This window comes from Scyliorhinus canicula, chromosome 7, assembly GCF_902713615.1.
Source record: "Scyliorhinus canicula chromosome 7, sScyCan1.1, whole genome shotgun sequence".
Lineage (NCBI taxonomy): Eukaryota > Metazoa > Chordata > Chondrichthyes > Carcharhiniformes > Scyliorhinidae > Scyliorhinus > Scyliorhinus canicula.
The window spans coordinates 62,925,814-62,938,184 of NC_052152.1; the positions used below are offsets into that span (position 1 = coordinate 62,925,814).

General features: G+C 43.1%; 1 protein-coding gene across 1 annotated transcript in view; it reads right to left on the minus strand.

The window, feature by feature from the left end:
* The window catches only part of LOC119969034 (ephrin type-A receptor 6-like), a 956,636-nt gene that overhangs the window by 61,792 nt on the left and 882,473 nt on the right, over positions 1–12,371 (minus strand). Inside the window, 1 exon segment of the mRNA XM_038802175.1 lies at positions 8,327–8,512. Within this exon segment, the coding sequence (XP_038658103.1) occupies positions 8,327–8,512 (186 nt within the window).

The window sequence follows — 12,371 nt, forward strand, 5'->3', positions numbered from 1 at the left end:
AGGCAAGACATCATAGTTTCTCCTGGTAAACAGTTTCTGGTGCCAATGAAACCTCTGTGCCAGTGTCCACATCCATTTTCACCTGTTGTCCATCCAGGAAAGGAGTGACCCAGTAATGGTTGGTTCCCAGCAATGGCCCTTATATGCAACAAAAGTTTGTCATCTGACTGTGGTCCTTTTGTGTGCCCCTTTCTGTATCATGTGGATACTTTTCCTCTATTTGATTTTTAGTTTATCATAGAATAGATAGCATAGAATTTTGATGGACTTGTTTCTTGCTTTTTCTAATTCTTGTTTGAAACTTGCTGTTTCTTTCTCCAACATGCACAATTGCATTTTGCAACTTTAATCCAGCATTCCTTTGCTGTGTGTCCAGTTTTTGCACATCAGTGATAATATTGAACCAATGTCGGTATTCGGGTTTTAGCCGATACCTTACGGATTCTAGTGCTAGAGCTTGATTGTTGCACCTCTTTAGGTGCAAGTTCCATAGAGATTGCAACTTTTAAAGTCTTCTCTAGTCTTACGTTGTTCCCTGTTAATAGACTTTTCTAGATAGCTTTGCTTCTTAATCCACACACAAATCATCTCCAATGGTGTCGTTCAAGGCAATTTAGTGATCAGCTCATTTCTTCAAAGTAGCTAAGAACTGCATGATTGATCCATCATCTTGTTGATTACATTTATGGAACTTGAACTTTTCAGTGATGACTAGAGGTTTAGGTGAGAGGTGGCCCTGCAATATCGGCATTATCTCACCATAGGTTTTTGAGCCTGGTTTTTCTGGCTGCTCCAGACTTCGCAAGAGGTTAGCAGATTTCCCCCAATTGCATTCAGGAAGGTCAGGACTACGAAGGCCAAAGTTTTATATGCCTTGACAAAGTATTCAAACCTACAGCATATGAGCTCCAGTGCTCGGTGCTTTCATCATTCGATCCCATGGTGCCAAAAACACCTGTCATTTTATGATGGGAAGACTTGCATAAGCATAAATGTGCCACAAAGGTTTTAGCACTAACTTGCTTCTCTTTTTCCCCTTTCAAACAAGGTAACCCTGAGCTCAGCCGGTCCTTTGCAAGGGATGTTGCAAACCTCTGCTTTATTTGTTATTATACCTGCTACTCACAGTAGAAGGAGCACTGTTCCAGAACCTTCCAGCAGAGCACCTGCCTTTGCCAGTTTTGCTGCAGCAACGTTTTTATCTTTTTCATTCTTTTTGGATGGCTGATGATTTTTCTACATTTAAAAAATTTCTCAGGGGTTCGGCCAGTTCCAACCTTCTCGTTGCCAGTTTTCTTTGTGGTACCTTTGAAGGATAGGCTTGCGGATCACGAAGGAACAAACAAGCAACAACTTTATTAGAAAGGTGTTCACTCAACAGGCTGCAAAGCATGACTCACTCTTAGCCCGCCCAAACTGCCAATGATGTCATCAATACATGAATGAACTCTTAAAGTGACCTTGTTCCAACTAGGAGGTTTGCAACCTGAGGGCTTCTGAATTCATCGGATGGACCGCATGTTGTCCTTGGGCAAGCAAGGTGTAGTACATGCCCCTGTCTATATCAATGATGTTGAGGTGGAGATGATTGACAGTTTCAAGTACCAAGGTGTGAATATTACCAACAATTTGTCCTGGTCCACCCATGTCGACATTACAATTAAGAAAGCACAACAATGCCTTTACTGCCTCAGGAAATTCAGGAAATTCGGCATGTCCACAATAACTCTTACCAATGCACCATAGAAAGCATTCTACCTGGTTGCATCACATATTGGTATGGCAACTGTTCTGCGCAAGATCGTAAGAAATTACAGAGAGTTGTGAACACAGCTCAGTCCATCACATAAGCCCATCTTCTACCGATTGACTCTGTCTATATTTTTCACTACCTTGGGAAAGTGGGCAACATAATCTATTTTTTTTATAAATTTGGAGTACCCAATAATTTTTTTTCCAATTAAGGAGCAATTTAGCGTGACCAATTCACCTATCCTATACATCTTTTTAGGGTTGCGGGGGTGAGACCCACACAGACATGCGGAGAATGTGCAAACTCCACACGGTTAGTGACACGGGGTCGGATGGAACTCGGATCTTCGGCACCATGAGGGCAACATAATCAAAGACCCCTTCTATCCCAGTTTTTCTTTTTTCTAACCTCTTCCATTGGGCAGAAGATGCAAAAGCTTGCGAACTCATTCTAACAGACTCTTGAATGGCCTGTCTATATATTAAATTGATCATTCTTTGCATTTTTCCTTTTTTACAGTAATTATGTTGTACTTATGTATCTATGTATAGGGTGATCTGTCAGGCCTGTACACAGAATAATACTTTTCCCTGTACCTGTGACAGACTTAATAAATAAACTCTAAACTTGGTCTTGACTGTTGACAGACGAAAATGGAGAAGGTTCATTCGGAAAGGCGCTGAGCACATCAAGAAACATCATTGGGAACTTGCAGAGGCAAGGCCAAGATATTGAAGGGAGTGCACAAAAGTTCAAAACAACCCAGCTACTCACCCATTCAAGCACCACCTGCCTCACACGTGGCAGAGTCTGCTGGTCACACAATGGACTTAACAGCCATTTCAGAACGCATGAAACCAGAGAGGAAACAAGTCATCCTGGAACTTTAGGGACTGCCTAAGAATGATCAGAAGTGCGACAGGACAGGACTTCAGCCAGTCCCAGCATCCATCCTCTCCCAAATCACAGGGTTGGAACCATTATCATAAAGGGGACATCTACTCTATCCCTACAGCATTCCCTGGGCATTCAACATTGCTGCTTTGTTTAGGACAGTCATATCGCTTTGGCCAAAATCAGAAACTTCTTAAAACATGATGGAATTGGCAGATCCCACTTGATAATTTCAACTTGCCTTCAGAAAAACTGGCTGAATTGAATTAGTTAATTACATAAGGGATAGGTCAATAGAGATGCAGTGACAAGCATGTAAGAGGATATTTCAGAATGCACAGAATAGATATGTTCTAATGAGTAAGAAAAATTCCAAGGGATGGATCCACTATCCATGGTTAATTCAAAAAATTAAAGGTAGTATCAAATTTAAAGAAAAAGCATATAATTGTGCTGAGACATGTGGCAGGTCAGAAGATTGGACAGAATATTAGGAACAATAAAGGATGACAAAAGATTTATAAGGAGGGGAGGCTTAAGAGTACGAGTTAAAGATGGCCAGAAATATAAAACCAGATAGTAAGAGTTTTTATAAATTTTTAAAAATGAAAAGAGTTAACAAAGTGTTAATCATATAGAAAATGAGTCAGGAGAATTGATAATGGAAAGCAAGGAGATGGCAGGTGAGTGGAATTGGTATTTTGCATCAGCCTCCACAATAGAAGATACAAGTAACCTCCCAGAAACAGTTATAAATCTGGAAATGGAAGGGAGGGAGGAATTCAGGAAAATTACAGCTACCAGAGAAGTGGTACTAAGTAAATTGTTGCATCTGTGGGCTGATAAGAACTTGGATCCTGATGGACGTCATTCTAGGGTCTTAAAATTAGTGTGTAGTGAGATAGTTGATGTATTTATTTTAATTTTCTCAAATTCCCCAGATTCGGGAAGGTCACATTAGATTGGAGGATAGCAAATGCAATTCCATTATTCAAAAAAGGAAGGAGACAGCAAATTACATAGAATTTTTACATAGAATTTACAGTGCAGAAGGAGGCCATTCGGCCCATCGAGTCTGCACCGGCTCCTGGAAAGAGCACCCTACCCAAGGTTAACACCTCCACCCTATCCCCATAACCCAGTAACCCCACCCAACACTAAGGGCAATTTTGGACACTAGGGGTAATTTATCATGGCCAATCCATCTAACTTGCACATCTTTGGACTGTGGGAGGAAACCGGAGCACCCGGAGGAAACCCATGCACACACGGGGAGGATGTGCAGACTCCGCACAGTGACCCAAGCCGGAATCAAACCTGGGACCCTGGAGCTGTGAAGCGATTGTGCTATCCACAATGCTACCGTGCTGCCCAAATGGGAAACTACAGGCCTGTTAGCCCAACATCTGTCTTAAGGGAATGCTGGAAGCTATTATTAAGTAAGTTATAGCAAGGGACTTGGATAACCTCAAGGTAATCAGGCAGAGTCAACAAGGTTTTGTGAAGCAAAATCATGTTTAACCATCTTCCATAGAATCCCTACAGTGTCCATCAAGTCTGCACCAACCCCAAGAAAGAGCACACTACCTAGGCCCACTCTCCCACCTTCCCACCATAACCCCCACCTAACCTGAACAGCTCTGAACACTAAGGGGCAATTTTAGCATGGCCAATCCACTTAACCTGCACATCTTTGGACTGTGGTAGGGAACCAGAGCACCCGGAGGAAACGCACGCAGACACGGGGAGAATGTATAAACTTCACACAGTCACCCAAGGCCAGAATTGAACCTAGGTCCCTGGCATTGTGAGGCAGCAGTGCTAACCACTGTGCCACCCTTATTGGAGTTCTTTGGGGAAGTAATCTGTGTGGTGGATAAAGGAGAACTGGTGGATTTACTGTAATTAGGTATCCAGAAAGCGTTTGATAAAGTGCTTCATCAAAGGTTATTGTGAAAATTAAAAGTTTGTGTTAAAGGGGGTAACATTTGGCAAGGATAGAAGATTGGCTAGCTAACAGGAAGCAGAGAGTAGGCATAAATGGGTCTTTTTCAGGTTTGCAAGTTGTAACGAGTGGTGTGCCACAGGCATCAGTGCTGGGACTTCAGCGACTTACAATTTATATAAATGACTTGGATGAAAGGATGGTTGCCAGATTTGCTGATGACACAAAGATGGGTAGGAACGTAAGTTGCGAAGAGGACATAAAGAATCTACAAAAATATATAGATCGGTTAAGTGAGTGGGCAAGGATCTGGCAAATGGAGTAGAATATGGGAAAATGTGAAATTGTCCATTTTGGCAGGAAGAATAAAAAAGAAGCTGATTATCTTAATGGTGAGGGATTACAGAGCTCTGAGATTTACAGCAATCTGGGTGTCCCAGTGCATGAATCACAAAATATAGTATGCAGATGAAGCAAGTAATTAGGAAAACTAATGGAATATCATCATTTATTGCAAGGGAAAGTGAATACAAAAGTAGGAAACTTATGCTTCAGTTGTACAGGGTACCCGTGAGTCCACGTCTCAAATACTTGGTACAATATTGGTCATTTTATTTATGGAAAGATGTAAATGCATTGGAAGCAGTTTAGAGAAGGTTTGCAAGACTAATACCTGGAATGGGTTGCCTTAAGAGTAAAGGTTGGACAGACCAGGCTTGTATCTGTTGGATGTTGGAAGAGTAAAAGGAGACTTGATTGAAACACATACAGCCCTGAAGGATCTTGCCAGGCTGGGTGTAGAGAGGATGTTTCCTCTTCTGGCAAAATCTAAGACTCACTATTTAAAAATAAGGGGTCATCCATTTAAAATGGAGATGAGGCAATATTTTTCACTCAGAGGGTTGTGTGTCATTGGAACTCCTTTCCTGAAAAGGTTGTGGTAGCAGAGCCTTTGAATATTTTTAAGACAGAGGTGGATAGTGTGGTGATATGCATTACTGTAAATACACAAGGAGTTAATGTCAATACACATAGACTAGATAGACACTAGAGGGAGCACCAGAGACATGACACACATACATTCAACCAATAGGTCAGTAAGATAGGAGACGACCAATGGGCATTCACGATACACACAGAGGTGACATCACCACGGGAGGGAATTACACCAACCCATATATAAAGGGCACAGCATACATGATCTTCCTCTTTCCAGTGGAGACTCTCAGTGAGTACACAGGGTTGATTTGAAAAACATCGCACCCACCATGTGGATTGTAGCAGACTGGTTCGTCAGTCTGAGTAGCTATAGCAGGATTAACAGGAGAGTCGAATCCAAGTAGGAGAATTGTTAACAGTTTAATAAATGTGTTAAAGCTATCTCCAAGTCTGAACCTTCCTTTGTCAGAGTGCACATCAAGGAAGCAGCTTATGCTACGTCAAGAGCATAACAAAACAGATAGATTCTTGGTAAACAAGGGGGTGTTACGCTTTCAGGGATAGGTGGAATGTCGATTTGAGGTTATCATCAGATCAGCCATGTTCTTATTAAATGGTGGAGCAGGCTAGAGGGGCTGAGTGGCCTACTCCTTGTTCGTATGCTCGTATATTCTGCAGATAGTGGAGAAACCAACATTATGGGCTCTAGTTTTGTCAGGATCACATTGTGTAAACATACCCGTATCATGCATGCCACGAACGTGGTCATGCCTCTAGTCCTGCCTTGTATATAAATACTATAATGGAAGGAAGATGACAAGAAATACTTTGCATTCCCACTCCTGCCAGACATTTGCATTAGAGCTAGAAAGGGGTGAAATCCTGATAGAAACTGACCCTCCTCACTCCACAAACAAACTTATTTATCATTTTAAGGGACTAGAATTTCAGGGTTCATGAGTTTTGATACTTTTTAGTAGAGGTAATGACACAGACCCTTGCATCAACTTGTAATTCTTGGCTGTCAATTAAACCCAGTGCATTAGAGCAGTTAAATTAGCTATGACAGTTTAACTGGAAAAATTATTTAATTTTTGAGTTAATCAGCCTGTAATCAATGACTAGAGTCATTCTGTGCTGATATATTTGTGGTCAAGCTCCATTTACAATGAATAGGGAAATGCATTAAAGTGGTAGACAATCTGAATATGGTTTAAAACAGTGCTTTGCAATATCACTAATCTTGATATGGGATTTGGTTAGTCTGTTATTTTAACTAAGATTTTTACGATCTGAATGCCAAAGTAAAAGACATAAATTCACACAAACATGTTATTGAGGTAAAACATGGTGCCCTGGCTGCACATGAATGTTTCTCTGTCTATAAAAAGAACTTTAATTTTAGTTAGAGGCCACCGAAGAATCCGGATTGGAGCAGGTCCGACATCTGCCCTTTACATGTTGAAAAGAATGCACAGAATGATCCTTCAACAGGCTGCTAACTAATTAGTGTGAGAGACCAAAATGCATGTTTCAGATAGCTTCCTATATTGTCTGACAAAATGGATCCTATTCATTTAAAAGTAGGCTGAATGCCTCCCAGACTGTGTTCCACTACCAAATTGATCAATATCGCATATGTTTTACACCTGAAAAATATGTGAAAGTAAAACCAATTTCTATCCCATTGTACACAATCAACTCCTTATGGCAACCATGAACCAAAACATAGCTTCATACTATTTTAAACTGCTGTGTACATTATGCAGGCATACATATACACTGAAGAACATTCCGCAAACTACATGTAACATGTGACATCTTTAACAGGGCATATGGTGAGTTATACCCATTTTCCCTCTTAATGTGGTACAATAATGTGTACAGCAGACTAAAATTTAACTTTTACATGTTTCCTGTTTAATATCAAACAACATGAGTTCTGACTTCAAATTCTGACCATCATTTTGAATATGGGGAATATTTACCAATGTTAATCTAGGGGTAATTGAATCTGCTAAATGATTGGGCTTGTGTCAGGTGATAAGCTACAATTTAAAACATTATAAGCTTGACTACATGCACCAAATTCTGGTTTTAATGTCGGCCAGTCTGGGGAGGTAGGCGAAGGTAGTCAGGGAAAGCAAACAAATCTGGTCTCAGCGGGAAAATTGGTAAAATCTTTTAAGGAGGTTGAATGCTTACAGTTTTACACAGGTTTTGTTTCTAATCATATTGGCTGGTTCTCCCAGAACTCCGGAAATCCAGGAGGTAAAACCCATTTTGCAGCACTGCTTGTGGGTCTCAAGGAGTATTCAGTTTCCCCACCAGACCAAAATTCTTATTGGTCACTCTACAACCCTTTCAATCTCAACAACCGATTGATCGCCATTTTGTTTTCTCTGACCGTGCTCTGCACCAAAGGGCCCTCTCGCCCACGACTACAACTATTGTCTCGGCTAAAATTATTGGGTGGGATTCTCCGTCCTGCCAGCCTCGTTTTTCCGGTGCGCGTGCCCCCGGCAGCAGTGGGATCATCCATTCTAGCAGCCTGCCAATGGGGTTTCCCATTGTGGGCATCGGGAAACCTGCAGGCGTGGGTGCACGGCCGGCAAAGCAGAGGATCCCATCAATGGAGAATCCCGCAGATTATCTTTCTGGTGCAACAACACTGCCATCCCAATAATAATTGTACACAAAGTCCAATCGTTTTCGTGTTATATATCATTACACTGTCATATACCAATCTTCAGAAGTTTGGAGAATTACACATAAACATTTGAAAAGTACAATACTTTTTGTCACGACTCCCTCCAAACGAACGATGTTCGGGTGGTCAAATTGGCCCATGATGCTTGCTTCTCTGAGGAAATCTTTTCGTTGTCTGTCCAAATAACCTCCTTTTAGGGTTTTAATAGCCACAGGAATCTCCTTTTTCCCAGGAGTCTTTAACCGGCCACTGCAGACCTCTCCAAATTCCCCTAAAAAACACAGATCATTACAACAAGTGACTCAGGAAGGTACTGCGCAAAAGTGCAAAATAATTCAGTCTAGTGTATTCAATATGGCTTTCTAAAACATGAAAATGAAAACTTAGTTCTTTGAAATATTAAGGCCTGGAAGGCAGGTAAAGTCTGTCCAATTAGTGTGAAGGATTAGTTCCATAAGTGGTCAAATTCACCAATCATGGAGCAGCGTTTAGGCCTCCAAGCCCCAGACCATTTAAAGAGTTGAAGTCAGTAACAAATTTGTGTACAAGCACAAAATAAACTGGTAGGGACTTCATGGCTGGATCAAAGGACCCCGGCGACCGAGTTCCGATCACTCACTCTTAATGCAGAGCCTTGGATGGTACTGGAAAACTGAAAAACTTACCCAATATCAATGAACATACTGGATGGTGAAGTGAGTTAACAAAATGAAGGCACTTTTTCAGCTGAGGGTGCCTAGTGCATATCCTGCTATGTTGGAGACTAGCAGGAGAGCCCCTAAACGGAGTCTGCGTCAGGCGACGATCAGTGCACGATGCTCCTGGCCCGCTACAGCAGACATAATCAGGTTCACGCCCCGATAGGTGTGAACCAGATTAGCATTTTAAATCAGCGTTTAATGACGCTGGGTGATTTTCAAGTTGGATTCTCCTGGTTCCTGGTTGCCAGTTGTTAATCCGATGGGTAACATTACCGGACTCCAGCACCAGAGACCAGACATGATAACCATGCCGGGAAAGGGGGCTGGGGGCTCGGAGGACATTAAAGCCCCCAGATAGCGGGGGTCATGGCAGGGCAGTGCCAATGTCACTGCCAGGTTGGCACTGCCAAAGGGGCAGTGGCTGAAAGGGGGCAGGACATGGTACAGGGTGGGGCATGAAGGGGGGGCATTTGCCGACCCCATGGCGGGATGTTGCTCACCTGTTGCTGGCTTGTTTAGAGTCATAGAGTCTTAGAACCTTCACAGTGCAGAAGGAGGCCATTCGGGAGGAAACCCACGTGGACACGGGAGAAAGTGCAAACTGCACACAGACAGTAACCCGAGGTAGGAATTGAACCCAGGTCTCTTGTTCCCCCTCTCTCAGTGTAGGTACAACTCATGGCCCACTTCAAAAAAGTGATTAAGTGCAAGAAGATTGAGATGCAAATCTATTTGGAACTGCCAACCCGATTCGCACTGATTTTCTCACCTGAAATGATACTGGGGGATGGATTATAAACATTGTGGTTCGCATTAAAGCAGCATAATGGAGACGCATTAAAGCATGAAGGGAAAGATCAATAAATAATCCTCCAAGCAGCTGTGTCTGCAATAAAATAAAACTGTCAATGACTGGCTAATGCAATATATTGCTGTGTGAAACTGAACGGAAGATTTGTATTTCAAAGGCTGTCAAGGGATTTTAAGCCATTTGAAGTGGAATGGGATTTTGAGGAAGACTCTGGCACTTGTAACAGCTGCAGCTTTAAACACTTTTGGCTGAGGCAGCAGATGTTGGGAAAGGTTAAGTGGAAATGCAATGCTTTTCCACCCAACTGTCTGGACTGCCCTTAAGCGTTCAGTCAGGAGTCTCTGTTGGGGGTCTCATGGGGGTATCTGATGAGGGGATCACTGCTGGAGGTCTCTGTTAGGGGTCTGATGGGGGTGTCTGATGGGTGTGCTGGTGGGTGGTCGGGCGGGGAGCAACATTTGCATTGTGGGAGGAGGGGGGCATGCCGATGGGCATCGGGGACACCTCGGATATGCACTGACCCCGTTGACCCACTATGAGGTTCACCCCGTTAGGGCGACACTTGAAAATCCATGCACCAATTCCAGGGTGAGAGGCTTGGAGCATCACAGGGGGCTGGAAAATCAGGCTTGCAGCCTGTTAATCGAATGTAAATGGGTGCAAATAACAAATTTGCATCTTCTCGCTGGGATGGAACGTATAGCTCACTGCCATCACCGGCAGGGGACCGGTGCATCGGAACAGGACACTCGATTCTCTGCTGGATCAAGAAACCCGCAACTGGCTGTGGCCAGTGGAGAATTCATCCCTCAGCCATTTTCTGGGTGAATTCCATCCGATATCTTCCTCTTCAGGGACTTGAGATGAAATCTAGCTGAAACTGATGAAATGAAGATCTCTTTGTCTTGTTATGCTCTTGGCGTAGCATAAGCGGCTTCCTTGATGTTCAGTCTGACAAAGGAAGGTTCAGACGTGGAGATAACTTCAACACGTTTCTTAAACTATTTACAATTCTCCTACTCTGATTCGCCACTACTGTTAATCCTGATATATATACTCAGACTGACGAACCAGTCTGCTACAATCCAGGTGGTGGGTGTGATGTTGAATCTACCATGTGTCTGTACTCACTGAGTGTCTCCACTGGAAAGCGGAAAATCATGTGTGCTGTGTCCTTTATATATGGGTTGATGTAATGCCCCCCCTGTGGTAGTGTCACCTCTGTGTGTATCGTGAATGCCCATTGGTCGTGTCCTATCTTACTGACCTATTGGTTGAGTGTCAGTGTGCCATGTCTCTGGTGCTCCCTCTAGTGTCTAGCTAGTCTACGTGTACTTACATTAACCCCTTGTGTATCTACAGTGATGCATATCACTACATCCACCCTTTTTGCGTGTTACATATATTCTGTACACTTAAAGAAAATTGAACAAAAAAACAGGTAGATAAGCGATGCTCTGTCCAAGTTACGATAACAGTGATCACTAAACAATAAGTCCAAATCATATGTGTGAGTCCAAAACCCATCAATTATCATGGTCGAATGTCTTTCTTGTTGGGTTGGTGAGTTGGTGATTTTGATGGTGACATGTCCTTGTGAATGCCATCAGTGTCCCTGTGCATAAGGAACCAAGAAGTGGTCAAATCACTTCATTGTCTGATTTGGAGTCTTTTTTTTTCTTCCGATGCTTGTGATAGCGATGTTGGATGGAATCTGTCCTGAAAGCCAGGTTGCCTGTTGGTAGTGCAGCACACGTGAATTGGGAAGATGCATCATCCTGCCATGGTATGTCATTGTACTGAGCTGAGCAGTAACAGTGTCCCTCATGGGCAGAGTTGTACCATGTCATACAGTCATTGTTCCATTGGTGTAGTCTTTGTCGTGCTTGCTGTTGACGATGTTGCCTTCGGTACGCGTCGTGCCGTTGTCTTTGATATTGTTTTCATATGTTGTGATGTTGTGTTGGATGGTTCTGTTGATGTGTTCGCTGCGCTCAAGGGCCACACGCCGTGGATAATACAAGTCCTTCACACAGTTACTCATGTCAACGTGCTTTGTGGTATCTGCTGTTTCCTTGAGCGCGCCGTCACTGAGTTTGCGGCACTACCCGTCTGGAGTCATGTCCGGCTTACTTGAATCAGCTTTGGCTTGTGGTTTCTCCCCATCTGGAGTCTGGTCTGTTTCACCTGAGTCAGTTTTGGTGTGTCGATGCTCTGCTTCTGGAGTTATTTCAGGATCACTGGAGTCAGCTGAGATTTCTTGATGCTCCACATCTGGAATCAAAACGTGCAGGAATGCATTTGCTTGTGGAGAGGCTCGAGCGAATGCGGTTTGAAGTAATGTGGTGTCACCGTAGTCACCAGTGGTCTCACTGTGATCGTCGAGTGCCTCTGTACACACTAGCTGAGGTCTGTCACATTGCACATCTTGTATGGGAAGTGGGATGCTGTTGTCACTTGTCTCACATACAGTGGATAGAGCCTCAGTAGCTTCTTTTTGTTCACTTGGGCTGTCGGAGTCTTCTGGTGGCTCAAACAATGAGGGTGGACTGTCATAGTCGCTTTGCTGTTCACTGGAGCGTGGTAGACTGTCATAGTATTCTTGCTGTGCACTTGAG